The sequence below is a fragment of the Lacerta agilis genome, chromosome 5, assembly GCF_009819535.1.
Source record: "Lacerta agilis isolate rLacAgi1 chromosome 5, rLacAgi1.pri, whole genome shotgun sequence".
In the NCBI taxonomy this organism is placed as follows: domain Eukaryota; kingdom Metazoa; phylum Chordata; class Lepidosauria; order Squamata; family Lacertidae; genus Lacerta; species Lacerta agilis.
Genome location: NC_046316.1, coordinates 61,850,468 through 61,877,953, shown reverse-complemented (window position 1 = coordinate 61,877,953; position 27,486 = coordinate 61,850,468). Strand labels below are relative to the sequence as shown.

Here is a 27,486-nt window from a genome sequence, read left to right as displayed (position 1 = left end):
TGTGTGTGTGATGAAGGGGAACCATACCCAATATACGGTTTTTGCAAAGAATGTTTTCCCTAGTATTTTCCATAACGTAATGCATTTCTGTAAATTCTTTTCACAAGTATGTGGCTTTATATGGACGTTTGTTCACATTACTTGGCAGGAGGACTACATTGCAAAATTAAGAGAAGCACAAATTTTGATGGATTGCTCAAGCTTGGTTCACATAAATACAAACTGAATTAAATTTCTCCCACATCCCTGCCATGAACCATACACTTAAATCCAATTGGAAGAGGGTGACATATGCAAGAAGGGACTCTGATACTGTAGCTAATGATGCTGATGGCCTATATAAATACGTTTCCTGCATCCCCCTCAGATTTAAAGGGAATGCACTTACTAGCATTTTTTAATTTGCTTTTTTATTTAGAATTTTAAATCCTCATTTTCTTTATAAAATAAACTCAAACTAGCTTACAACATAGAAATTCATATGAAAACACATCAAATGTAAACCAAACAACAACAAGACCAGTCAAAGTCATTTTCCCATCTCAGGCAAAGGTCAAGATGGTGCCTTCACATTCTTAAGCTGACAAGCTGAATTTAACTTCAGCACTGGCAATGAGATAGCCTCCTCCATTGCACCTGAGGACAAGGGCAGACTTGTTTAGGGGGTGCATGGTAGGGGCACACACAGATCTGAAAGGGGAATGAAGAGGGTCTCAAAGCAAGCAGCCAGATGCCAGATACCACTACCTTAACCAGCATTGTCCATAGCTGTCAACTTTTCCCTTTTCTTGCGAGGAATCCTATTTGGAATAAGGGAATTTCCCTTAAAAATAGGGGAAAGTTGACAGCTATGCATCTGTCACCAGAGGCGAGTGCCTGCCACTGCCTAATGGTAGAGCCCCGAAGGCAAATCAAAACTACTAAAATCAATTAAATACTGTAAAACCTGGAGTAGGATAAAATTTATATGCAGCTTGATTGTAGGAAAAAAACTCAAAGTGGTTTACAAAAGATAAAACAGTAAAATTATCACTAAAAACTTTACAACCATAATTCCTAATATGCAGAAAGTTAAAACCACCATAAAATATACTAAAGCAAATTAAAACTTTCTAAACATCTGGGTAAGTGTATCCAGTGCTTTTTTTCTGGAAAAAATTGTTTGGGGGTATTCTCATTTTGACTCAAGAAAACCACCATTTTATAGTTCAAATCGGGGGAAAATAAATACAGTATATGGACAAAAGTACAAAGATTCACAAAATGTTTAGGGGTATGCGTACCCCTGCGTACCCCTGGGGGAAAACCACTGGGCATATCTAAATAGGAATGTTTTCAGCAGGTGCCAAAAAGCATACAGAGTCAGTGTGGTGTAGTGGTGTAGTGGTTAAGAGTGGTTGTCTCGTAATCTGGGGAACCGGGTTCATGTCTCTGCTCCTCCACATGCAGCTGCTGGGTGACCTTGGGCTACTCACCCTTCTTTGAAGTCTCTCAGCCCCACTCACCTCACAGAGTGTTTGTTGTGAGGGAGGAAGGGAAAGAAGAAAGTTAGCCGCTTTGAGACTCTTCGGGTAGTGATAAAGCGGGATATCAAATCCAAACTCTTCTTCTCTTCTTCTTCTACAGTGAAGGCGCCTGACTGGTATCACTAGGCAGGAGGTTCCAAAGTGTTGGCACTGCTACAATTATTTTCTACAATTGTGTCTTACCTCTCAGGAACTTGGGCAGACCCTGGGAAGTAGCTAGATCAGACTGAGAAGGAATAGCTTGGGCCAACTGTTAACTTCAATTTGTTTAGCTTATTTTTTAATTTTCATCTAGTGGTATGAAAAACTATGTTTGTGTAAGCCAGCACTAGCTACTAAGCCAGTAGCCAATTTCTTTTAGCCCTCTCATTGGCAACAGTTTCTCCTTACCCTACCTTGAAAGTTGCACAAACACAAATTACTGGAGTGGGTATGGGTAGCAAGGCGCATCATCCACAGATACTAGGAAGGGAATGTTCCAAAAATGCTGCAGGTATTTGCTTTGGTCGCATTTTTCCATTAGACACAAGATTTGTAAACCTTTCCAGTAAAACTGATGTGCATTCCAGTGAAGGGTGTAAAATATCTTAAGGACACATCATGATCTACACATCTGTGTATTTAATGTAAGATCCCCACCCCCACCCAAAGAAAATATATTTGTGGATTACACCAAACAAATGCAAATAGAAGACAGAGACCTGGCCAGAAAAGGTATTCTTTAATTATACTATATGTATGCACTAAAGCAAAAAATGTTGCTAGGCAAGATGAGTTCATAGCAGAGGAAGAATGTGAACATTTGACAAGTAAGAAGGGTGCAATCAGGAACTTGATTAATTGCTTATTAGTAACATTGTTAAGAAATATGCAGCTCATGCATAAAATCTGACTGAGTCCATTGAAGCTTTAGTGAATGTGTTTAGGACTGCAGCCTTAATTACTAATAGCTGAGCTGGAGCTCTAGCTTGAGGCTATGTATACATTACCAGTTTAAAACACAGCAAGGATGTCTCCTCCTCCTGCTGTGTTTCAAATTGCGCTTGCCCATTGTTGTACGCAGGGGTGCCAACTTGAATATAATATCGGAGAGGTAAGCCCTGCCTCGCACAATGGATCACAAGGCGCACACACACACCATTTGAATGGCAATGCCCATCAACTTGGGGGGGGGGACTGGCCCCCTTAAATATTTTATAGAGGCTGAAGGGACCTCAGCCCCTAGGAGTTGGTTCCTGTGGTTGTACATATCAGTACAGCTGGATGTGTTTCCAAATAGTTCAGTCAGTAGAGCATGAGATTCTTAATATCAGGTTCATGGGTCTGAGCCCTACGTTGGGCAAAAGATTCCAAGTCGCCCTTTGTCTGTCCGCATCAGTGGGAAGAAAGGGGGCGTGGATGTCTTCATATGGCTTGGGTTTTCAAATCAGATTAAAGCTGATTTGGGGGGAAAACATCAAAATTCAGCATTTCTCAATGGATAGATGTGGGTCATAGCTAACATAATGTGCACATAATGTGCACAAACCAGTGGTGGGTGTGTACTGGATGTAGAGTAAACGAGAGTGTGCACATAGCCTTAGTTTTGAATTCCAGGGGAAACAGGATAGCTTGTTGTAAGACTATCCTATGGTACCTTAAAGTCTGCCAAATGTTTTGTGGCAAATTTATTGGACAATATTTTGTGCCCTGCCATTGATCAAATTGTAGTCCAGCCCCCTAAGTATCTTACTGCTGTACATCAAACACAGGGAATCGTATAAAATTGAGCTTTACTTGCACTTAGTTGCTAATGATATGCTTTGCTACAGCTGCACTGGCTTAATAATGTGTCATATGTTTTGCATAGGAAGAGAGGATGGAAATACACTAAATGTTCCTTAATTTATCCAAACGCAGTAGCACTTAATGTGATAAGAAATCAAAACATGTTGTTTGCTGGGAATGTAAAAGCTGATATATAGTGATGACAACATTCTAGAACACTGCATACATCTAACAAGGTGGACTCCAGATGACAAATGTTTATGCTACAATAAACTCAGTCTTAATGTAGCACAGAATTATTTATTGGGATTGCTAATTAGCAAGGACTGCATTAATTCTCTCTACCCACAGTTGTGTTTCAAGACATAATAATAGTCCTGGAGATCAGAAGTTAAATTATGTTGAGTTATTTAACTGGTGTATCTTACTCTTAAACAAAATCCATACAGCCTTGAAATTTAAGTTGTTTCCAGACAAAGGGCTCCTAGCTCTCCTAAGTCATAGCTCTTCCACTGTAAGCTATAAGCAGTGCAGCAATTGACAGTCTACACTAACAGGAATTATGTTACAGGGAACCAGGCAGAGGGCTTTCTCGGTAGTGGCACCTGCCCTGTGGAACACCCTCCCATCAGATTTCAAGGAAATACGGTAAACAACTACCTGGCTTTTAGAAGACATCTGAAGGCAGCCCTGTTTAGGGAAGTTTTTAATGTTTAATGTTTTATCTTGTTTTTAATATTCTGTTGGAAACCACCCAGAGTGGCTGGGGAGGCCCGGCCACATGGGTGGGCGTGGGCATAAGACAAGTAATAAATTGTTGTTGCTGCTGCTAACTTTTATGCTACACCACTGTGTTTTGTCCACACTAGTGGGTGTGGCAGAGCTATGTGGGTTTGGAAAGGGGCCAAAGGGCCATTAACTGAAGCAGAAAGTTTTAAATAATTTTCATTCCCTCTCATCAATCTGATTTTTAAAATCAATACCAGCCTATCCTGCAACACAGAAGGAGGAGATTGGAATGGGGAGTTGAATATTTTTGGGCAAATTTAAATAAAACCAAAATGGGAGGAGGGGGCTGGAGAAGCGTCAGGAGCAAAAGGTTTCACTGAGAGGGCCAAATTAGTTAAATTAGTTGCAGCTGTGCAGCGATGGCATTCCAACACTTTCCATCTAGAGAAGGTGGAGAGGAAAAGCAAAAGGCTCTTACCAGCCACTAAATGGGCATTCCTGCCACACCTTTCTATTTGTTTTCCATGATGAATACCTGGCCTACAGGAGAGACTCCTTTGCTTAACACAGAGAGAGGACCAAGTGGTAGGGTGGGGGGCAAAATGGATTGATGTAGCCTATGGGCATGAGGGAGGTTGCATTGCCCTGCATACTTAGGTTGAGATTCAGTTTAGAAATACTATTAAGAGAGAGAGAGAGGATTGCATCTCCCAACCCTAACTATGGAATATGTTTATTTGTACTGTACTTATTTCCTAAGGCTGCAGTGTGCAATTAATTACATTATTACAGTATTGCCATGGGATCAACCTTCCCGCCCAACAGTGGGGAGAGAATTTCTCCCGCTTTCTCCTTCGCCGGGCCCGGTGAAACAGTTCCGCTTCCCGCGTCCCTTTGGTTTCCGCGGCAACCCCGGGCCGCGTTCTGTTTCCATGGCGACAAGGGGTACTCGGCGTCCCCGTTGTCTTAGCAACCGCGGCCGGGCCCCGCCGCGTGCGTCCTCCATTCCTGAAGGCAGCGGAGAAGGTTCCGCAGGGAGTCGGAGACACTCCAGGCCTGCAAACTCTTTCTCCAGGGAGCGGGTTTTTGCAAGTCGGGAGAAGAGCCGCTCGGCCCGCGCTCGGCCTCTCTGGCTGGTCCTTGCCCCGGTCTTTGAGCGATGAGCGAGAGCAGCGAGGAGAAGCCAAGTCTGAGGCTGGAGGCTGCAATCCAGGTTGGTGAGTGAGTGGCTCGCTTTGTAATACTTCTCCTGCGGCTAAGTTCAGAGCAAGTAATTAAAACGCACTGCCTCCGCCCCCTCGCACATGATGCTCCGCTTTGCAGCGCGGAACTGACGAGCCAGAAAAAGGATAGAATTGCATTCCCTTCGAGGGGGGGGGGGGTGAGGGGCAGAGGCCAGGTTTCCAACTTCGGAAGTAAAACGGCGAAATAAAAATATTTCGTTGTCTGCTTCCCTTTCATGTCGCTGATCTGGACAATATTTAGTTTCTGGATGTCTACAGAGAAGATGATATGGATTAAAACCTCTGCGATCTCTTGATATGATGTGCAAATACGTGTAGCAGTGTTGGACAGCGGGGCCCCAGGGTCATATCGCCAAACCGTGAAACTCAGAACGGAAATCCTACAATCGGAGTTGGATGGGACCCTGAGGATCATCTAGTCCAACCCCCTGCAATACTCATTGAGTGACCTCCGATCAGTCACTGTCTCTCAAACTAACCTAGCACCTGCCTCACAGTGTGGTTGTGAGAATAGTATCAGAGGATGGGCCATTACAGTGTATTAGAGCACAGGCTTCGCTTGCAAATGGTCCCAGGTTTGCTCACCTGGGGTGGGGGCAACACTGTAATGAAATCCTGGAGACTCGCTGCTGGACAGCGCAGAGGGTAACGAGTGGGATTGACTTGGTATGAGGCAGCATTCTGTGTTCATGGGAGTAGGTTGAGTACTGTATTACAACTGGGGTATAAAGTAATTGTGCCAGAAAAGTTTATCAAGTATTAAATCAGACAGGGCTTCTATAAACCATGGGACCATACAGAGACTGGTTTTGCAGCATGACCCAGAAGCAGCCAGTTTAGCAGAGTAGCCTTTTTTTGTCTCATCTCAAACCCTTAGCATTCTAAGGAGAGCTGTTACATGTTTGTTTGCATGTGCATTTTGCTGCAAGTAGAATTTCTCTGAAGATTTTGAAAATATGGCCTATTAAAACCCATGTCTGAAGTCTTTCTGTGTTGGGCTTCTCTGCTCTGTTCTTCAAGGCATCCATGTATGACTGTGGCATCCAGTCTTGGTGGACTGTTGTCTTACATGGGCTGAAGTTGTTTTGTGACAAATGTAGTTGTTGCCATTTTAAGTGACAGTAGAGGGCAGCAAGGTTTCAAAAATGAGAGTAAGGAACAAGCGACTAGGCTAGAGGATGTGTGAGCGTAACCCACTAGGAAAATAGATTTACAGCCCTATCCTACACATTCACTCCGAAGTCTCGTTGAGTTTAATGAGACTTATTCCCAAGAAAGTGCTCATAGGGCTGCAATGGTAAACTGGACTTAATTCTGTGCAAACATCTATTGATTTCAGAGCTGCTGTTCACTGGATGGAATTCCAATGGGGGAGTACAGAACTAGCCTACCATAAAACTGTCAATATCGTAATGCTTTGATGCTTCTATACAGCCTTTATCCACCCCAGCCATGCTCTCCCATCTGTCCCAGCTAGATGGGGTTTTATAGTCCTAAACATCTGGAAGTCACCAGGTTGGCAAAAGGAGGGCTGGCATAATATTACATGGGCCAGGGTCTACTTAGTCATGTCTTTATGGCAGCATGATACTGTAAATCCCCCTCTGTAAATCATAAGTGTTGAAAGGAGCCTGGCACAAACCACTCTAGCAGAGGGATGGTAAATTGCCATGAAGTAGGAGCCAGGGAAAGAGATTGTGACAGGCTCAAGGGCTTCTTGCACTGTCAGTGTCTTACAGAGTAAGGCCATTCATTTCATTCTCTTACAGTTATCACTTCACGTCTGTAAATTGGAATAGTACAAGGATTTCCAATAAGGAGGCAATCTTCTTCACATTTTCTTATTTAGTATGAAGTGGAAGAGGTCTAGTCCTTGCTCTTCTGCATTAAGTGTTTTCATTCATTAAGTTTAAGTAGCTTTGTTTTGAGCCTTTTCTTGTGCTGTGTGTGTTAATATCTGTGTAATGTGAAAGGGCATTCTGCTCATTGTGGGTTTTCCATTCACAATGCCCAACCTGGTTAGAGCAAGAGCTTCATGCCCCCTTCATATAGGAAAACGTCAACAGCTTTCCTACAGTTGGCTTTTCCACATTGTGCTTCGTGGATTTTTGAGCATTGCTTGAAATGAGATGGAATTGATACTGTTGAAATGATCACACTTGTCCTTCGCCCTGCGGCATGAGCTACAAGTGGTTTGTCAACTTACTACAGGCCTTGACGCCTCTCAGGAGACCATTTTGTACTTGCGTTGCATGTTGGTGGATTGTGTTTCGCTACTCTTCTTTGTGAATGGGCAAAGTCAGCTAACATGCAGATGTCTCACCAATGGCTGCTCTTTCCACAGCTGCCACAGCTGTGCTGACATCACCAGCTGCAGAGGGAGTAGCTATCTCCATGGGTCCTATTCAGAGACTCCATGCTACAGCTGCAACTCATTACCCAGGCAAAGTGTTTTAATCAATGCCTTTGCTGATTGGTGGCCTGAATGTTACAACTATGCTGAACTGGAATTTCTGCTAGTCTTGCAGTTTTCATACTCACATGTGGCATCTGTTGTTTTAAAAGGCCAAAATGCTAAAATTGTTTAGTGGGGAAATGGATAAGTTGTTAAAGGGACAAGATCAACTTACAAAAGCATATTCCCCTCAGGGTTTTGTTTTCTTTTTTAACTGAGTATTAGCAGTCCTAGGTGTAACATAAAACCTACATAGCACCCAGTAGAGCAATGGTGAGACATCTGTGATCCTCCAGTTGTGGTTAGACTACAAGTCCCAACTCCTCTGACCATTGTCCATGCTGGCCGGGACTGATAGGAATTGGAGTCCAACAGCTCAAAGGTTTCCCACCACTGTAGCAGAGCCTAATCTAACTGAAACTATCAGTGATTTAGCTCTTTACTCCTGGCCTTCATCAGACAGCATTTGATATACTGTATGTCTGAGCGAATCTTTGTGCCATCGTATGTTTCTCTGTGTGATTTCTATTTGCATTTGTCTGACTTATGCCGTGTGTGGTCTGTGCAGTGATTTGCATTTTTTAAAATAGGAATTTGTTACTGCAAAATAATATAATTTGTATTTGAGTTTTAGAAGTAGAACGTTTTCGATCTCTAAAAATGTTTGTACTTTGTACCAAAGCTCTTCTTGGACTTCATTGTGATTTGGTTCATTGCTTAAGTTGTAGCTACGAGGGCCAGTTCTCATCTATTTTCGTGGATAGACATATTGCTTTAACTACACAGCAACTGGTCCTTCAGATGCTCATGCAATATACTAATATACTTGCTATTTTCTTTTCTTTCCTCTACAAACCAGGCTGCCCACCAAAGCGCTTGGATAATTGTAGTGCTGTGCCAAAATATTCTCTCATGTTCCCCCCCAAAAAAATTATTGAAAAGGAGAGTTTTGGGGGGTAAATTCTTGTGGGTGGGGTGCAGGTCTTTTTGCCATGCTTACTTTACTTTTGAGGTGGCTAATTTATGCTTGGTAGGTGACCTTTTTTCCATTCTACAAAACATCTCCTCAGTGGTCTGCCCTTTGCCCTCTGCCACTCCACTGATTCAATCATGAGGTAACTCCTTGAGGACTTTTTCAAATAAGGAAGTGCAGCCAGCCAATGGGCTTGTAGAGATGCTTGAGGAAGGTTTACCGGAAAGAAAAGATTACATACCACCCTTGGCCACCTTGCAGAAATAATGAGAGCTCCAAATCTCTCCTGCATCCACCAAAACCCTAAAGTGCCCTGAGAATAGTAGTCTACAGTAGTGCTTTGGTTCTCAAACCTAATCCATTCTGGAAGTCCGTTCCAAAACCAAAGTGTTCCAAAACCAAGGCATGTTTTCCCATAGAAAGTAATTCAAAATGGATTAATCCGTTCTAGACTTTTAAAAACAACTCATAAAACAGCCATTTAACATGATTTTTACTATCTAATGTGACCATTGATCTATAGAATGAAAGCAATTAGCAATGTACTTTAGTCACACAATCGATCAGTAGCTGAACTGGGTTCCACACAGTCACAAAAACAAACAAAAAAGAGCCGCAAAAACGAAAATGCAAAATAAAGAGCAAAAACAGACAGACCTCAGCGTAACACTCAAAATGGAAGCGTGGCACTCAAATCGGCAGTGTGGCACTCAAAACGGAAGCGTGGCACTCAAAACGGAAGTATAACACTCAAAACGGAGCACGTTCGACTTCCAAAAAAAAGTCCACAAACCGGAACACTTACTTCCAGGTTTTCAGTGTTTGGGTCCAAGTTGTTTGAGTACCAAGGCCTTTGAGAACCAAGGTACCACTGTATTTGTCATAGTAGTAGTGTTGCATTGGGCGAGCCCCAGTATCCCTTGGTACATTTCTTTTCACTTCAGTTTGTCTTGGTATTAATGTTCATGTGTTTCCCACATGTATACACTTCCTCATTTTGTAGTCTTGGGTAGTTTAGGAAAAATATAATGTATGCAGTCTCAAGCATACAGGCATGTGCACGCGCACACACACACACACACACACACACAGATTTTCTGCAATGGGAGACAAGAATCTAATTTTTGAGATACAGTACTAATTTTGATCTAGCTGAAGTTGTACATGATCCAAAAAACACCCCCTTCCTTAGAGATCAGCTAAAAATATTATGGGGATGTGCATGTGAGTGGCTTGCATTTTAAAAAAAAGGGAGGGGGGAGGCTCCGATAGTGACGGAGGAGAAATGATGAAGAACATCATTGTGAGACATTTGTCAAAATATAAGCAAGAGATTTTACAGGATGGTTTTGCTGTCTTTATAACATCATTTGTACATGTTTTGCCGGGGGGGGGGGTCCTGGGGAGTGGAGTATCGTACTTTTCAGATACAATTGGAAACAAGATTTGGAATGAAGTGCAGATTGCAGCAACCTCCTTATTTCAATGAGATTTGTTCGTAATTGATGAAGTACAGACGATAGAGGGCATTGTTGCTGTATTTTCTGTACAAAGTTTTAGCTCTGTTGGCATGGCAACAACTGTTTTTTTGCTTATTATTATGCTTCACATCTTCATGCAATATGTCTTTCTTGTTCTGTGAGCACAAGGGAGCCCCAGTAATGACTGGGCCCAGCAATAAAACATTGAGAAGATAAGCAGGCAAGCGAATTAGCCACCTGTGTGGGTTTGACAACAGGGTGAGAAGGACAAAAAAGTAAAGATGTTCCCACCCGACACAATTCAAAATCATCACCTCAGAATCAAACTTTACAACCACCTAATAGGCGTAAGCCCTGGTGGCCTCTGGCACAAATCAAGTTCAGATCTCAGATCTACCCATGATTTACATGCACTGTACATTTGTGAATACCATCAGCCATGAGAAAAAATACCCTCCAACATTTTGCAGATGGAAATAGGGTGTCAGAACAACATTCTCAGTATCGTTAGTACTAGTTTTAAATTGTGCTAGCAGTTCTAGTAGCATCAGCAACAAAACATAAGGTCCCCGACATGTGATAAAGTGAAGCTAATGTAGCAGAATTTATTATCACAAAAAAGCTTTTAGAAATATTTTGAAAATAACACAGTGCAGGGCCTTGTAATCCTGTGCACCCTTGTAGAATCTTAACTTGCACTCACCTAGGTGAGGACACAAAGTAGGGAATTGTATTATATTTCATAAGCAATTTTGAAGATGCTAACTTTGTACATGAAGAGTGAGTGAGGAGGGGGAAATAATTTGTGCAGATATTTGAATTCCTGGATCTTCATAAGTTTAAAAGATTGGTATCATTGTATTTTTGGATTTAGTTGAAGCTGAGTACATAGACCAGCCTTGTAGATGTCCTTGCCTTTCTATTTTCTATTTTTATAACTTGTTGAAATGTGCTAAATGTCAATGAGATACAGGTGAAACTCGAAAAATTAGAATATCGTGGAAAAGTCCATTTATGTAAGCAATTGTTTTCATTAGCTACTGGAGTTTAATATATGAGATATACTCATGACATGCAAAGCGAGATATGTCAAGCCTTTGCTTGTTATAATTGTGATGATTATGGCGCGCAGCTGATGAAAACCCCAAAGTTGAAATTGTTAATTTGGGGTTCTCATCAGCTGTACGCCATAATCATCACAATTATAACAAATAAAGGCTTGACATATCTCGCTTTGCATGCCATGAGTCTATCTCATATATTAGTTTCACTTTTTAAGTTGAATTACTGAAAGAAATGAACCTTTCCACGATATTCTAATTTTTCGAGTTTCACCTGTATAAAGAGATCACATTTTTTTACAGCAGTCCCTCTCTACCCCCCACCACCACCTTCAAAGGTTTCTAGCTATGTGACAGCAATTCTTAGACCTAAGTTTAGTTTTATGCTGATCTCAGAAAGTCCATCATAAAGAGGTAATCGCTTCCCAGGATCCAGCAATGGCTAAATAAAACCTTACAAACTTGCCAGCCAATGCTTAACTTCTGTATGTATTTTTAGAAACTGGAGGATACGGTGCTTCATCCCAGAGCAAGCAAAGATGACAAAGCATTGACCGTGCAAGGGGAAGGAGAGAGAGCTGCACCCACAACTGTCCCAGCTAGGATCCGGCAGATCATCACACAGAGTCTGGCTGAACCATCATCACCCCAAGGTGCTGTCTTGGGCTTTGGCAGAGACATAGAGCAGAGACATCCCGAGGGTGGGGTTTTCAAAGCAAGAACAAATGCAGGAAACTAGGAGGTGGGGCTTTGGAGCTCCTAACATCCCAACATACCACGCAGTGTTGGCCTGATGATGTTTCTGAAGACTTCCTCCTTGGAAGAAGTTGTCAGAAAATTCCAGTCCACTGTCACCATGTGTGTGGTAACAGCCTTTCCTCGCTTCTGTTCCATGCAAAGCAGTCCATCGGACTCGTTCAGAGTACTATGTAAAACTAGCAGCTTATGTTCATGGTAAATGAATCCAATATTGTGTTTTTGACTGTGAGCAGGTAGCCTTTCCAGATGGAAGGGGGGAAAGAGCAATCACCAGGGCCAGTCCTAATATTGGGTGGAGTGAGGTGAATGCTTGAGGCAGCAGACATAGAAAGGGTACATGCACCTTGACTTTGCAACTGGGGAGCATTTACTGCTCTGCCTCAAGCAGCAAAATGTCATTGGCCAACCCTAGCTATAGCAAGGGAGAACAAAGGTCCTAAATCCAAGGGGCATCCTTTCTTTCATATGATTGCCCTTTTCTTTTATGTCCCCAAAAGACATTGTGGATTTCTCTCTCACTGCAAAAATAAATAAATCACAGTTGGGAAGAGTTTTTGAACCTTAGAGATCCTCAGCCGTAACCACCAAGCAAAGACTGAGGGAGATAGTTTAGCTCAGGCTTCCAGAAGACAATATAAAGTTGTTTGCCGTCATGTTACATTTGAGGATCAGAAAGATTAAGCAACCTGCCAAGCAACACTCAGCGTGCCTGGACTCGAGCTGGAAAATTAGCCCAAGCTTCTCAGTCCCCATATGGAAGATCGTCATTATCCATGTAATGGTTGGGCATGGCTATCTTGTGGCCTCTGATTAATAGGCCCTCTCAAGGCAGCTTTCCATATAGCTTTGTAAACCCATGGCCACACTTTTGGCTAGACATCATCTGGCCCCAGAACCTGTTTTCAACACTAAAAAGCAGCCCTGGAACATACAGTGTGAGATAATGAATGCAGGTGTCTCTTGCTATAGAACAGTCTTTAGTCCCTGGAACTCTTTTGAAACATTGCTACTTCCTTTTCATACGATGACTCAAAGAATGGGCCCTGTCCCTTAAAAACGGAGAAAGAATGCCGTGCTTTGTCATATTAAAACATTAAACTTTTATTGGAAGATGCTTTAGCAAAATAAATAAGGCAGATATCTTGTATCAAGTACTTGCTTGCGATCAGTTCTTAGTATTAATACATCCCCTTTGGACAACTTAAGTGCTTATGTTTTGAATCCCAAAGTTTTTGTATTAAGAGTTTAATCCATATACCTTGGTAGGGTGAACATCCTTAGTCTGTTCATAGGTTGCCTTTCCTGGAACTAGGAATGAAATGATCTGTCAATTTTAGTTCTCTCAGTTTCTAATTTTTCTAATCTTAAATTCATTTAGGCATCTGCGTGTGAATTCTCTTAATAAGCACATTTTTATAGGCAGTTTTGACTAATGTGCACATTTTTGCAAGCATTTTTTATACATGAATATATTTATTTTTATAAAAACATCACTTGGTTGGAGAACTCTATCGCAAAATTTGGATAAGTGCAAATTTAGAATGGTTATGTTTCAGTTCCCGTAGTGTTTCAAAAAGTGTGGATTTGGTAGATTCACCTTTCACCGTGAACTGAATTAAATATGTCCCTTATTCCTACCTGCAGCCAACCTATTCCTTTTATTGTTGTTTCCAGCTTTGTCAGAAACGGCCTCTGCAGTCAATATGCAAGAAGAAAACCGCTTGTTGCAGAAGGAGCTCTCACGCCTTGAGGACCTGTTGGCACAAACTCGTGCGGAGAAGGATGAGCTGGCTAGCAAATACCATGCTGTTAGTGAGAGGGTAAGATCAACATTTGAAGAGACCCGTCTAAAAAAAAACAAGCTACTTGTTGTATGGAACAATCTTGCAAAACACAAATCCAGCTGAGAGCTCCGTCACAAAATGATTATCCATCATTCTCTCTTGCAGCTGGTGTAGATTGGCAGCTGAGGACACATTGACTGGCAACACAGAGAGAATTAAGACGGAGGGCTTATTCATAAGTTCAGATAAACCTTACATTGCCATGACTCTTGGTCATGCACACTTCCCCATGTCCTGGGCAGGTCCTGTGACATGACAATATACAGCTTATGGACATTGGTTTCATTGACTCATTTGGCTGCTCTCCCACAAGAACTTACATTGTAGGTTACAGTTTGCTTTACTCCTTGTAGTCCTGGCTGCCCTTCAATGTCATAAACATCTCTTGAGACCCAGCAAGAGCAATTTTAAAGGAGGAAGGGCATTCAGAATCCGTGGTTTACATCACAAAAGTCAAGCTGTATAAAGGACCATTGGAGCACCTCGCCATATTCTTCACACATGGTTATCAGTTTGGCTCCATTTTGAAGTTGCTGGGAGCTGCTTCCACATCAAAACACACATAGTCATACACGATGACCATATGAGAGAAGGATTAAAAAATAAATAAAGTGGGTCTAATGTTACAGTTTGGGGTGAAAGGTGAGACTTAAATCTGAAAAGATTGAAAAAAGATCTGTCGTTGAGCATCTAGGCTTTGTGGTGTTTTGGGCTCATGTAAACTTAGGAGCACCCAGGCAGAATTTCGTAAGAAAGACATTCAATCAGGAAAATATGAGCTTCTAGCAAAAGAACCTTATTTCTTTGCAGTGGTCTATGTTTTTTGATGGCTGGAAGCACCCCTCCCATTTTCTATAGAGTTGCACTCCCCTTTTATAAGATAGTGGCTCCTGAATTCAAGTGAGCGCAAGTGCCATCTGGTTCAGTGTCATTCTCCAGCTGAAAGTAGAATACAGTACTGTAATAATATGCTATGTTGTAAGTAATTGAGGAGCACTTATGAAATAAATCAAAATAATGAGGAAGAGGCCCTTAATAGCCAAACTAGACTGCTAGGTTGTGTTTCCCACACTACAGTAGGGTAAGCACACTATACCTAAGAAAGAAAGGTTAACAGAAGCATATTGTTTGGCCAGTATGTCTTCATTACTTAGATACAGCTAATATGTTTTTAAAGTGTTTATTTGTGTGAAAGTAGACTCGGAAACAGAATGGCAGAGCAGCTGCTTTTAAACCCAACCAACCATCCAGCATTCTGCTGCAGCAGTGACCCTTTGAAGGAAAATTGCCAGGAATCACATTCTAGTGTGCAAATGTTGGGAGATTATGGTGCGCAAATACAGTCCATTGATATCTCCTCAGGCGTGCTAGAGCGGACAGGATGTTGGCCCTGTTTTCACACACTGCTGCTTTCAGGAGTATGCAGGTGGTCATGGTGCTTAGCTGTGTGGCCCCTTCCCCAGGAGAAACTGGTGCTTGGTTTGCTGCCTGGAGAACATAGGGCACATTCTTGGCTAGACAAAGGTTCCCATCCAGAGGAGCATAAATAATTATAAGTCCAAACAATCCCTGCCTCCAGTCCACATGACAGGCATGAAGATCCAGGCCTGACTCAGCATCAAGCCCTCCGAAAAGCTGTTCCAACAGACTGGGACCGCTGCCCTGCCCCCAGCTGCTTCTTTTTGCTGAATGGTAGCAATGGAATGAATGCTATTTGGGAGGCCGAAAGAAACGGAATGAATGGGTGAGGTCTTGATTCAGGTAGGGCAGGGATGGAGAACCTTTTCCTGACCAAGCGCCACATTCCCTCCTGAGTCGCCTTCTGTGGGCTGTGGGTCAGTGGTGGGTGGGTCCAGAGGAACAAGAGGGTGGAACAAGAAATGTGAATTTTACCTGTATATAGTAGGCTAGTCTTGCACAACCCACGCACCCTCCCTTCTCTGTCCTCCATCTAGGCAAGTAAGAGGCATTTTCAGAGTTCAAGGACACAGTCCAGCCAAGCAAAAACAGTCGGGGGGGGGGGGCTGCAGGGCAGGGCCAGTGAAGGATGTGCCATGGGGAATTGGGTGTCTATGAAGGGTGTGTGGCCTGGGAAGAGTCCTGAGGGTCGCACAGTGAGTCCTGGAGGGTGACATGTTGCCCCCAGACCTAAGGTTCCCCACCCCTGCTGTAGTCATTGTAAATTTTGCTAGGCAGAAGAAGGAGCTACATTTGAGTTCCATTAGGAAGCATTTGCCACCATTTGCTTTGAGGTTCTAACTACCAAATCATAGACAATATTCGAGCTGGTGTATTTCTGCACGTAGTGCAAAGTGCAGGATTGTGTGAGACCTAGGTATCTAAGGCACTATTTGACCTGAATAATCCTATGCATGTTTATAATTTAGTTCCAGTGTGTCTAGTGGGGCTTAATCTCCTGTAAGTCTGTTTAGTGTTGCAGCTTAAGGCTGCTGTCCTGTACACATTTACCTGGGCATAAGTCTCACTGAACTCAGCGAGACTGACTTTTCAGTAAATATGCATAGGATTGTGCTGTAATAGTCTCAAGTTTCATTTTTTTCAAAGCTTGTTTTATCGCCCTTCAGCTGTCCAGAGACATTACAAAATGAGCAGGCAGTGTCTACAGAAAGATTCTGTGCCCATCACCACTTAGTTCCTTCCCTTAAGGCCTTTTGTAGTGTTCTTGTTAGGTACACTGCCTTTCAGCTTCTCCGTAAGTCTCTTCCTCCTGTTCAACCTCCCCCTGCCAAAAATCTAAATTTGTAAGCGGCCTTAGCCAATTTGAAACTGCAGGATTTCAGACGCATTACAGTCTCAAAGGAAGAGAGAAAGAAGATCATGCAAATTCAGTGATTCATATTTGCATGAATTCTCATTACATTCGCGAAATGTAGGCATGTAGATTTTGAGTGTTTGGGATGTTGAATGTGTATTTCTGAGAAAGGAAGTTTCTGTTGTCCAGAGGTCCAGGAAGAGCTGGGAGCCATGCTGGAAACCCTGAATTCTGCAAAGCTAGAGCTCATTTTCAAACACAGATTTATTTTTTCCCATTCATTTGGTTGCATCCTGCCACATTGCACTTGTATGACATCTAAGGAGCCAGGCATTGGTTCCTTGCTGTTCTGCTCCTGACCCTTGCTCTGCCATTTGGATCAGGGAGGGTGTTTGCTTTTGTAGCTGGAGCTCCGAGGAGAGGAGGAAGGAAGCACAATGTTCCTGCAGATGAGACAGCAGTTCAAAGAGGATGAAAAGGCATACAAGCACAAGCTGCAAGCCTACCAGGATGGGCAGCAGCGCCAGGCTCAGCTAGTGCAGAAGATGCAGAACAAGGTGGGTAGCATTACCTTGAACAGGCACTACCTGTCATGAATGGGAAGATGGTGGGGTCTCACAGATGGATTCCATAAAGACTCAGCAGTGGGGCTTGGTGCAGAAGTTCTCCGTTAGGTTTGTTGGTCCTGTCTTGTTGATTTAGAAAGCATGCTCTTTGTACCTGCCTAGCATTTTCTGTTCCATGTGTTCTGTAGGGACCAGTACTTACGGGTGATGGGAGTAGCACACCAGGCCTTTTTTATGAGACTACAAGAAGAAAGAAGCCCCATCAACCAGCAGTTTCAGTTGTTTCCATGTGGATCCATTGGCAAACATAGCATCAGACAGCATCTTGGGTTCTTAAGTAGTCCTTCCCTTGATCTGTCCAAAGCTCTGGGGTGGAGCTTTGGGTATTTTTTAAATGGGCGCAGGCAGAGTTCCAGGTCCCTGTATTCAACCCTTAAGACTCTTCCTAGTTCACACACACTCTATCCAGACTATACTCCTCACAGGCTCTGCTGCACACTCTCCTGGAGTGCTTTTACTTAACAGGCGTGTGTCCCTTGATAATGCCTCTTGCTTGTCTGGACTGAGGTCAGAGAGGGTGGGGGCAGGAGGAGGAAACACCTGCATATGTATGACAAGGATGCAGACCACTGTAAAAAGGTAAGAGTCACACCTGTTGCTCCACCCATTTTGTGTCTGGTCACACCCATTTTTGCATGCCTACCACTGCCATGTGGCTCCAGAAGGTCTATCTCAGGAGGATGCAACCCTCGTACTCACAAAAGTCCCTACCCCTGGTTTAAAGGGCCCCTTTGATCCTGATAATCAGGCGGACATACTGCCTCCCCCCCCCCCCAAGATGGTGCAGCTGGAATAGCCTTCTTTCTTTGGGCCCCTCTCTCCTCCTCAACCTAGCTGCTTTGGCAACCACAGTCATTCCTTGCTTCTGGTTAGCAGCCATTCTTGCAGCCCTATTCAGGTGCTCACCCAAGCTAGCCTCTCTCCCAGTGTCCCTGCCATCTGTGTCTCTGCCAACCTTGGCTTCCCTCACCTGCGCTAGGTGCCTGTTGACAGATTGCAGAGAGTGCATTTATTCATGGTGTCTGTTTTAATGCTACCATTCCCCTGACACTTCCCCACAAGAGGAATTTACCTCAGGCTTATTTACCACAGCTTCCGTTTCCCCAGATGCTCGTCCTTCATTTCCCAGCTGATACTCCTAAGATTCTGTATTCTGCTTCCTGTTTTGTTCCTTCAAATTTACTTTAATTACAGATGCTTCCTTCCTCGCTGACTACTGGGTTAGTCATGTATTTATTACATACAATGGCTGCTTCTCTCTCTCAAAAAACATTCTGGTTATAGGCCTGTCCTGTCCTGACAGAGATTAAAATGCTGCCAGGAAACCCTCAAATTCTTCCTCCATCGTTTTATATCAAGCTTCAGACAGAGAGAAGGTGTTTAGTTAGGACAGTGTTTTTCAACCACTGTTCCGCGGCACACTAGTGTGCCTCGAGATGTTGCCTGCTGTTCCGTGGGGAAAATTGGAAATTTTGAAAGATTTGTGTTTATTTGATTCCTATTCAAGAGAATTACTTTATATATAGTCAATATAGGCACAGAGTTAAATTTTTTAACATTTTCTAATGGTGGTGTGCCTCGTGATTTTTTTCATGAAACAAGTGTGCCTTTGCCCAAAAAAGGTTGAAAAACACTGAGTTAGGATATTCATGCTGTAAGTAGATCCCAGCAAACTGAAGAGAAATATGGTTTAGAACAACTACCTCTGTGGGATCCATTTTGCACTTACAGGTGAAAGTCGAAAAATTAGAATATCATGGAAAAGTCCATTTATGTAAGCAATTGTTTTCATTAGCTACTGGAGTTTAATATATGAGATAGACTCATGACATGCAAAGCGAGATATGTCAAGCCTTTATTTGTTATAATTGTGATGATTATGGCATACAGCTGATGAAAACCTCAAGGTTGAAATTGTTAATTTGAGGTTCTCATCAGCTGTATGCCATAATCATCACAATTATAACAAATAAAGGCTTGACATATCTCACTTTGCATGTCATGAGTCTATCTCATATATTAGGTTCACCTTTTAAGTTGAATTACTGAAAGAAATGAACCTTTCCACGATATTCTAATTTTTTGAGTTTCACCTGTAGAATATGGCCCAAAGAATTATACTAGATTTTGCCACCAGAACAAGCACATAGGGAGAATAGATGTTATCCAGATATACTGTTGCAGTGCAAGAGAAATGAGCGTGGAACTTCTGAGTTAGCAACAGGTGACAGGAGGTTGTACATGGCACATCCCAAGGTAAAGAAGGTACATTTCCCCCATTTCTACTTTTATTTGTGAATGCAGTCTGAGGAGCTTGAATACACCAACTGTGTGATGCATGTTCCCCACAGAAAGTTCCAGCTTCTGTCCTGGTGTAAAGTTTTATGTGTGTTTATTTTAAAAAAATACTTGATCTTCTGGTCAACAATGCCAGTCAATGGGGTCAGAGCTTGTTACATTCTTTATCAATAGCTTGCATAGGATAAAGTTTGGGGGTGGTGTTAGAATATAGATTGGCAATGTTGATATCAAGTGCATAGCTGTAGTAGAACTTAATATGTGGCTGCACACTTCTGGTTCTCTTGGTCCAGCTCTTATCATAGTCAGAGTTTTATTACATTGACCAATTTCCATCAGATGTCATGGTAGTAGTCCAAGTAAGTTTTCAGAAATCTCTTTAGAATTTGTTGAAGACCTGTTAAAGTTGTTGGATAAATTGGCCTCCTGGATCAAGCTTTCATTCTTCATGCCTCTTTTATTCCTGGTAAGTAGCTTCGCCCGCCCCTTCATGGATCACTGCCTTGTCGTGGCGAAGGGGCTTGAATTACTCAGGGAAGCTATGGACAGGTCAAGATGGACAGGTCATAGTAGAGAGTTTGGACCAAACGTGATCCACCTGGAGTAGGAACTGGCAACCCACTCCAGTATCCTTGCCAAGAAAACTCCATGGACAAAGACAACAGGCATATAAAAGATATGACGCTGGAAGATGAGCCCCTCAGGTCGGAAGGCGTCCAACATGCTACTGGGGAAGAGCGGAGGACAAGTACAAGTAGATCCAGAGCTGATGAAGCAGCTGGGCCAAAGCCGAAAGGACGCTCGGTTGCGGATATGCCTGGAAGCGAAAGGAAAGTCCAATGCTGTAAAGAAAAGTATTGCATAGGAACCTGGAATGTAAGAACCATGAACCTTGGAAAACTGGATGTGGTAAAAAGTGAGATGGCAAGAATAAACATTGACATCCTAGGCATCAGTGAACTAAAATGGACAGGAATGGGCGAATTCAGTTCGGATGACTATCATATCTACTACTGTGGGCAGGAATCCCGTAAAAGAAATGGAGTAGCCCTCATAGTCAACAAAAGAGTGGCGAAAGCTGTACTGGGATGCAATTTCAAAAATGATAGAATGATCTCGATACGAATCCAAGGCAGACCTTTTAACATCACAGTAATCCAAGTTTATGCACCAACTACCAGTGCTGAAGAAACTGAAATTGATCAATTCTATGAAGACTTACAACACCTTATAGAAATGACACCAAAGAAGGATGTTCTTCTCATTATAGGGGATTGGAATGCTAAAGTAGGGAGTCAAGAGATAAAAGGAACAACTGGCAAGTTTGGCCTTGGAGTTCAAAATGAAGCAGGGCAAAGGCTAATAGAGTTCTGTCAAGAGAACAAGCTGGTCATCACAAACACTCTTTTCCAACAACACAAGAGACGACTCTACACATGGACATCACCAGATGGGCAACATCGAAATCAGATTGATTATATTCTCTGCAGCCAAAGATGGAGAAGCTCTATACAGTCAGCAAAAACAAGACCTGGAGCTGACTGTGGCTCAGACCATCAGCTTCTTATAGCAAAATTCCAGCTTAAACTGAAGAAAGTAGGAAAAACCACTGGGCCAGTAAGATACAATCTAAATCAAATTCCTTATGAATACACAGTTGAAGTGATGAACAGGTTTAAGGATTTAGATTTGGTGGATAGAGTGCCTGAAGAACTGTGGATGGAGGCTTGTAACATTATACAGGAGACAGCAACAAAAACCATCCCAATGAAAAAGAAATGCAAGAAAGCAAAGTGGCTGTCCAAGGAGGCCTTACAAATAGCGGGGGAGAGAAGGCAAGCAAAATGCGAGGGAGATCGTGAAAGATACAGGAAATTGAATGCAGATTTCCAAAGAATAGCAAGGAGAGACAAGAGGGCCTTTCTAAACGAGCAATGCAAAGAAATAGAGGAAAATAACAGAATGGGAAAAACCAGATATTTGTTCAAGAAAATTGGAGATATGAAAGGAACATTTCGTACAAAGATTACCACAATTAAGGACAAAAGTGGAAAGGATCTAACAGAAGCAGAAGACATCAAGAAGAGGTGGCAAGAATACACAGAAGAATTATACCAGAAAGATATGGAGGTCTCATACACCCCAGGTAATGTGGTTGCTGACCTTGAGCCAGACATCCTGGAGAGTGAAGTCAAATGGGCCTTAGAAAGCCTCGCTAACAACAAGGCCAGTGGAAGTGATGATATACCAGCTGAACTATTTAAAATTTTAAAAGATGATGCTGTTAAGGTGCTACACTCAATATGCCAGCAAGTTTGGAAAACTCAGCAGTGGCCAGAGGATTGGAGAAGATCAGTCTACATCCCAATCCCAAAGAAGGGCAGTGCCAAAGAATGCTCCAACTACCGCACAATTGCACTCATTTCACACGCTAGCAAGGTTATGCTTAAAATTCTACAAGGCAGGCTTAAGCAGTATGTGGACCGAGAACTCCCAGAAGTGCAAGCTGGATTTCGAAGGGGCAGAGGAACCAGAGACCAAATTGCAAACATGCGCTGGATTATGGAGAAAGCTAGAGAGTTCCAGAAAAACATCTACTTCTGCTTCATTGACTACGCAAAAGCATTTGACTGTGTCAACCACAGCAAACTATGGCAAGTTCTTAAAGAAATGGGAGTGCCGGATCACCTCATTTGTCTCCTGAGAAATCTCTATGGGGGACAAGAAGCTACAGTTAGAACTGGATATGGAACAACTGATTGGTTCAAAATTGGGAAAGGAGTACGACAAGGCTGTATATTGTCTCCCTGCTTATTTAACTTATATGCAGAATTCATCATGCGAAAGGCTGGACTGGATGAATCCCAAACCGGAATTAACATTGCTGGAAAAAATATCAACAACCTCAGATATGCTGATGATACTACCTTGATGGCAGAAAGTGAGGAGGAATTAAAGAACCTTTTAATGAGGGTGAAAGAGGAAAGTGCAAGATATGGTCTGAAGCTCAACATTAAAAAAACTAAGATCATGGCCACTGGTCCCATTACCTCCTGGCAAATAGAAGGGGAAGAAATGGAGGCAGTGAGAGATTTCACTTTCTTGGGGTCCATGATCACTGCAGATGGTGACAGCAGTCACGAAATTAGAAGACGCCTGCTTCTTGGGAGAAAAGCAATGACAAACCTAGACAGCATCTTAAAAAGCAAAGACATCACCTTGCCGACAAAGGTCCGTATAGTTAAAGCTATGGTCTTCCCAGTAGTAATGTACGGAAGTGAGAGCTGGACCATCAAGAAGGCTGATCGCCGAAGAATTGATGCTTTTGAATTATGGTGCTGGAGGAGACTCTTGAGAGTCCCATGGACTGCAAGAAGATCAAACCTATCCATTCTCAAAGAAATCAGCCCTGAATGCTCACTAGAAGGACAGATCCTGAAGTTGAGGCTCCAGTACTTTGGCCACCTCATGAGAAGAGAAGACTCCCTAGAAAAGACCCTGATGTTGGGAAAGATGGAGGGCACAAGGAGAAGGGGACGACAGAGGATGAGATGGTTGGACAGTGTTCTCGAAGCTACTAACATGAGTTTGGCCAAACTGCGAGAGGCAGTGAAGGATAGGCGTGCCTGGCGTGCTCTGGTCCATGGGGTCACGAAGAGTCGGACACGACTGAACGACTGAACAACAACAGCTTCGCCCGGGCTGCTGGTTCCTTCCTTTGCTCTCTCTTGTCTTCTCTTTTAATTCTACCTAAGGCTTGTACCCAGTGCAGTGCTAAGTAACCATCCTGTCAACACAAGGATAGACACTTAGAATCATGGCATCGCAGAGTTGGAAGGGACCTCAAGGTTCATCTGCTCCAACCCCCTGCAATGCAATGGGACTTTTCTCTTTTTCTCTTCCCCAACCTACACCCCTCTAAATCTATTTTGACAGTCTCCCACCCCTACCCCGTAACCCTCTGGTGCAGATTTGGGGAGGGGACACTTGGGGGAAAGGAGGGGGGAAGTTCCATGGGGCAAGCATAAATCCTTGCACTGACGTGATGGTTTCATAGCAGTGCCTTGTTGCTTCTATTCCCTGGCGCAGATGCTGCAGTACAAGAAAAGATGTGGGGAGCTGGAGCAACAACTGCTGGAGAAAACCTCCGAGTGTGAGCATCAGAAACAGATGGTGTGTATGGCTTTTTTCATGCTATAAATGATCGTGATGAAGCATGTGGCAGTCTGACTGTTAGCACTGTGGGCAATTTGTAGATCACTGTCCCCTCACGCCATGCACCTTTAATTGGAGTGAGTGCTTGGCAGACAGCCTAGCCTAATGACATACATGGTACAAGTAGTCTTTGTGCAGTTCATATCATTTAAAGACTCCCACTGGTTTTCTGAATGTCCAGTTTGGTGGTGCTTTGTGTGTGTAAAGTATGGGTCATATAGGCAACCAGCGGAGTACTTTTATTTTATGAAGGACGTTCTGGGTACAAAGCCTTTTTCACAACAGGGTAATAATATTGTAAAAGGCTAAAGCCTGTGGGGTTTAGAGGGGATTATAATTCACAGAGGGGAACCTATGCAGGACTACAATTATTTGTGAGAAGCCCAAACACGGAGCAGTTCTTAAAAGGCAATTATCGCCACGCTTTAACTAGAGTTCCCTAGTGCATCACGGTGCAATTTGAGCAGGGGAAGGTGCAGAAAGGGGCAACCAAAATGATCACAGAGTTGGAGCAACTTCCCTGCAATTAAAGGTTACTGCATTTGGGGCTTTTGTAGTTCAGGAAAAAGGTGACCAAGGCAGGGGAACATGACATGCTGGTGTGGAAAACCTGTTGCCATCATATTATTTCGCTCCACATTTTTTCACTATCCATGAGAAGAGTTTAGCTGAAGGAACTAGGGCTCTGGAATTCTTATGTCATGTGAAGAAATACAAAGCTATGTGGGATGAATACCTCTCCCACGTCTTTGGAAAAACCCTGCCCAGAACCTGTTTTATTTCTGAGGGTTTAGGAAATGGCTCTCTTTAATGCTGCCTACCATTTCTCCCAACCACAGACCTCCCAAATCTAAATATTCATTTTTAAAAAGCAGTTTCAGGATTCTGAGAAAGTCTCCTATTGCCTTAAACAGATTCTGTGCTGTGCAACATATACGTAAGGACATGCGTATTTCTAAAGCTCCTGCCAGCCAATCATTCTGTGCGCTGGCTTAATATCGATGCACAATCTGTTATCTTTCTAGGTGCAGATGAGGTTAGACTCAACGGAGTCACATTTACTCCGCTTTGAGCATGACCACAATACAGAGCTGGAGAGCACTCTCATCCACCTGGAAGAGGAGCAGCAGAGGTGAGGTTGCCATTTGCTTCAGGGGCTTTGTTTATATGGTACATTCATATACTGGCACTACTGCTCTTCAATGATCAGCTGATCGGTGGTTATGGTAGCCTCCTTTGAAGACACACTTTCATCACCAGTCAGCTGGTTGAGGCAGAGAGAACACCTTCAAAGAGGTTTGCTGCAACTGCTCAGCGCTGACAGAGATCCCTGCTTTTGAAAGCACCATCAGGAGTTCCTTTAAGCTCCTGATCGACAACTGTATCCTGCCCCACATCTGATGCCACAGGATGCCAGGTGTGGGGCAGGTGGCCATGGTTTGTAGGAAATGGCCTTGCCTCACCTGGGACCCATGCTGGGCATAATTAGACTCGTATGCTGGAGGTCCCCCACTGCTGACCATTTCTTTAAATTGGGGTCATGGTATTTTATCCATAGGAAAGGTATAAATTAATGTTCCATTTGAAGTGTGCAACTGTATGTCATTGAACTTTCATTTGATGGTAGCAGTATCCCTGAATCTATTACTGCAAATCATGAACAATATTTTAATCTGTGATTTAGGTGTGTCAGATCCACATTCCATTCCTTTTATCCTAAGCTGGGGTGGGGAACCTCCAGCTCACTGGGCTTCCCCATTTTGCCCATGAGGCCATTATGGGCAAGCTTTACCGACCTGCCCTATGCCTGGTGTCATACAAGTAAGGGCAGGTCTTGTCGCAAAGGGTGGGACTTGCTCAAAACCCACTTTATTCAGGAAAGTGCTACACCACCATCTTCTTTATTGTTCAGTACACGGCCTTTGTTGTGGCTAACGTGGTTTGATAGACATAAAGACATAGAGGAATTCTTGGATTTAAAAGAGCTAGTGTGCCGTATTGTGATTGTGGAGGAAAACCCTGTCCTTGGCTTTCTTATTTTTTTTGTCTTAGGAGCACCAGTCTTTCCCAGATGAATACTCTTCTTCGGGAACAGCTGGACCAGATGAACTCCTCAAAACAAAGACTAGCAGGGGAGCTGGAGAGGGCAACTGCTGAAGTGCACAGGCTGAGGAGTGAACAGAAGGAATCTCAGTGGCACAAGGGCAGGGAGGTACAACATATCCTATTGGTTGCTTTTTGAAATACCTGGCAACATCATGATTAGAAATCCATTTGCTTCATGTTGCACCATTGTACTATACACCTGTAGCAGATTTGGCACTGGGAGTTTTTTTTGTGACCAATTCTTTGCTCAACTCAGCATTTTGTTGGGTCGGCTGTCCATAGGATCAGCACTCCTGCCAAGACCAGAAAATTCAGAGTCAACTATCCCTGTTCCATCTTCATTACCTTCACTGGTTCAGCCCATGGTCCCGCCAGACTGCTGCTTTATTATTTTTATTTATTTATTTATTTATTTATTTTTAAAAAACAACAACCTCAAAGTGGTTTACAAAAAGATAAGAAAATCAAGAAAAATGTACAGCCCTATTTTAAAGCAGACAAAAGTTAAAATACTAAAACTCATTAAAATTACCTCCATTCTCTAAGCATCTTGGTAGGCTTGTCTAAACAGGCGCTAAAATTACTACAGCCATACCTTGGTTGACGAACACCTTGTGACTCAAACGTTTTGGCTTCCAAATGCCACAAACCTGGAAGTCGGTGTTCCAGTTTGCAAATGTTCTTTGGAACCCCAAATGTCCAATGTGGCTTCTGCGGCTTCCGATTGGCCAATCGGAAGCCGCACCTTGGTTTCCAAACATTTTGGAAGTCAAACAGACTTCTGGAACAGATTCCGTTCGACTTCCGAGGTACGACTGTATTTCTCCAGTTCCAGTCCTTTGGGGAGTGCCATAGCCCATATTCCCTCTTTCCTTGCAATCCTGTTGTTGGCAGTGGGAGCTTTCCTCTGAATGCCTATATAACATGTTATGTATTGAAGGAGCAACTGATCTGGCTCGGGACTACAGTGTTGGCAAACGGTTCAATCCCACTCTCCCACCCACACTGTCCTGCTCAAGCCGCCTGCCCCCCGCTGTTTACCTTAAAAACAAACAAACAATGCTTTTGCTAGTTGCGTGCATAAAAATCATTTATAGTTTGGCCCCCACTCCTTCTTTTGGGGGAGCTCCTTTTCCCTCTTCTCTTACTGTCCCCTCTTTTCTAGCTCATAAAAAAAACCCCAGATCAAAATAAACTCTCTAGAAAATAAATGTTGGTTGTGGACGCTGCATTTTGAATTTATTATGCATTGTAAATCCAGCTTGGGTTTGGCAGAGTATTTGTATTTGGCAAAATGCAGAGTTCCTAGTTAGCAAAGGCAGTGTGTGTTTTGGTTCAATGAATAAGCATCTCTCCTCTCGAAGAGGACACAGGCCAACTGCTAAAGAGTTTTATCTACAAGACTGAGGGGCACCGAACATTGTACAGGGTTAGTGAATTCAGAATTGTTGTCATATATCAACAGTTTTTCCTTGGGTTTGTTTCCAGATGCATAGAGTACAGTTTATTGTAACTTTGCTGCACTGTTCACTATCTGGAATCTGCCCCAACCATTGCTTTCAGGGATGTGCATGGGCCCATCAGTGAAGCCAGTCTGCTGCTCCCACTGATAGGCCCATGCTAGCTAGA

General features: G+C 43.1%; 1 protein-coding gene across 1 annotated transcript in view; it reads left to right on the top strand.

The window, feature by feature from the left end:
* The first annotated feature begins 5,139 nt into the window (after window positions 1-5,139).
* The window catches only part of CROCC2 (ciliary rootlet coiled-coil, rootletin family member 2), an 87,611-nt gene continuing 65,264 nt past the window's right edge, over window positions 5,140-27,486 (top strand). Inside the window, exons 1-7 of the mRNA XM_033150206.1 lie at window positions 5,140-5,235; window positions 11,736-11,889; window positions 13,670-13,815; window positions 17,017-17,169; window positions 23,626-23,709; window positions 24,777-24,883; window positions 25,804-25,963. Coding sequence (XP_033006097.1) covers window positions 5,182-5,235; window positions 11,736-11,889; window positions 13,670-13,815; window positions 17,017-17,169; window positions 23,626-23,709; window positions 24,777-24,883; window positions 25,804-25,963 — 858 coding nt within the window. The 5' untranslated portion in view covers window positions 5,140-5,181. The remainder of the gene's footprint in view (window positions 5,236-11,735; window positions 11,890-13,669; window positions 13,816-17,016; window positions 17,170-23,625; window positions 23,710-24,776; window positions 24,884-25,803; window positions 25,964-27,486) is intronic.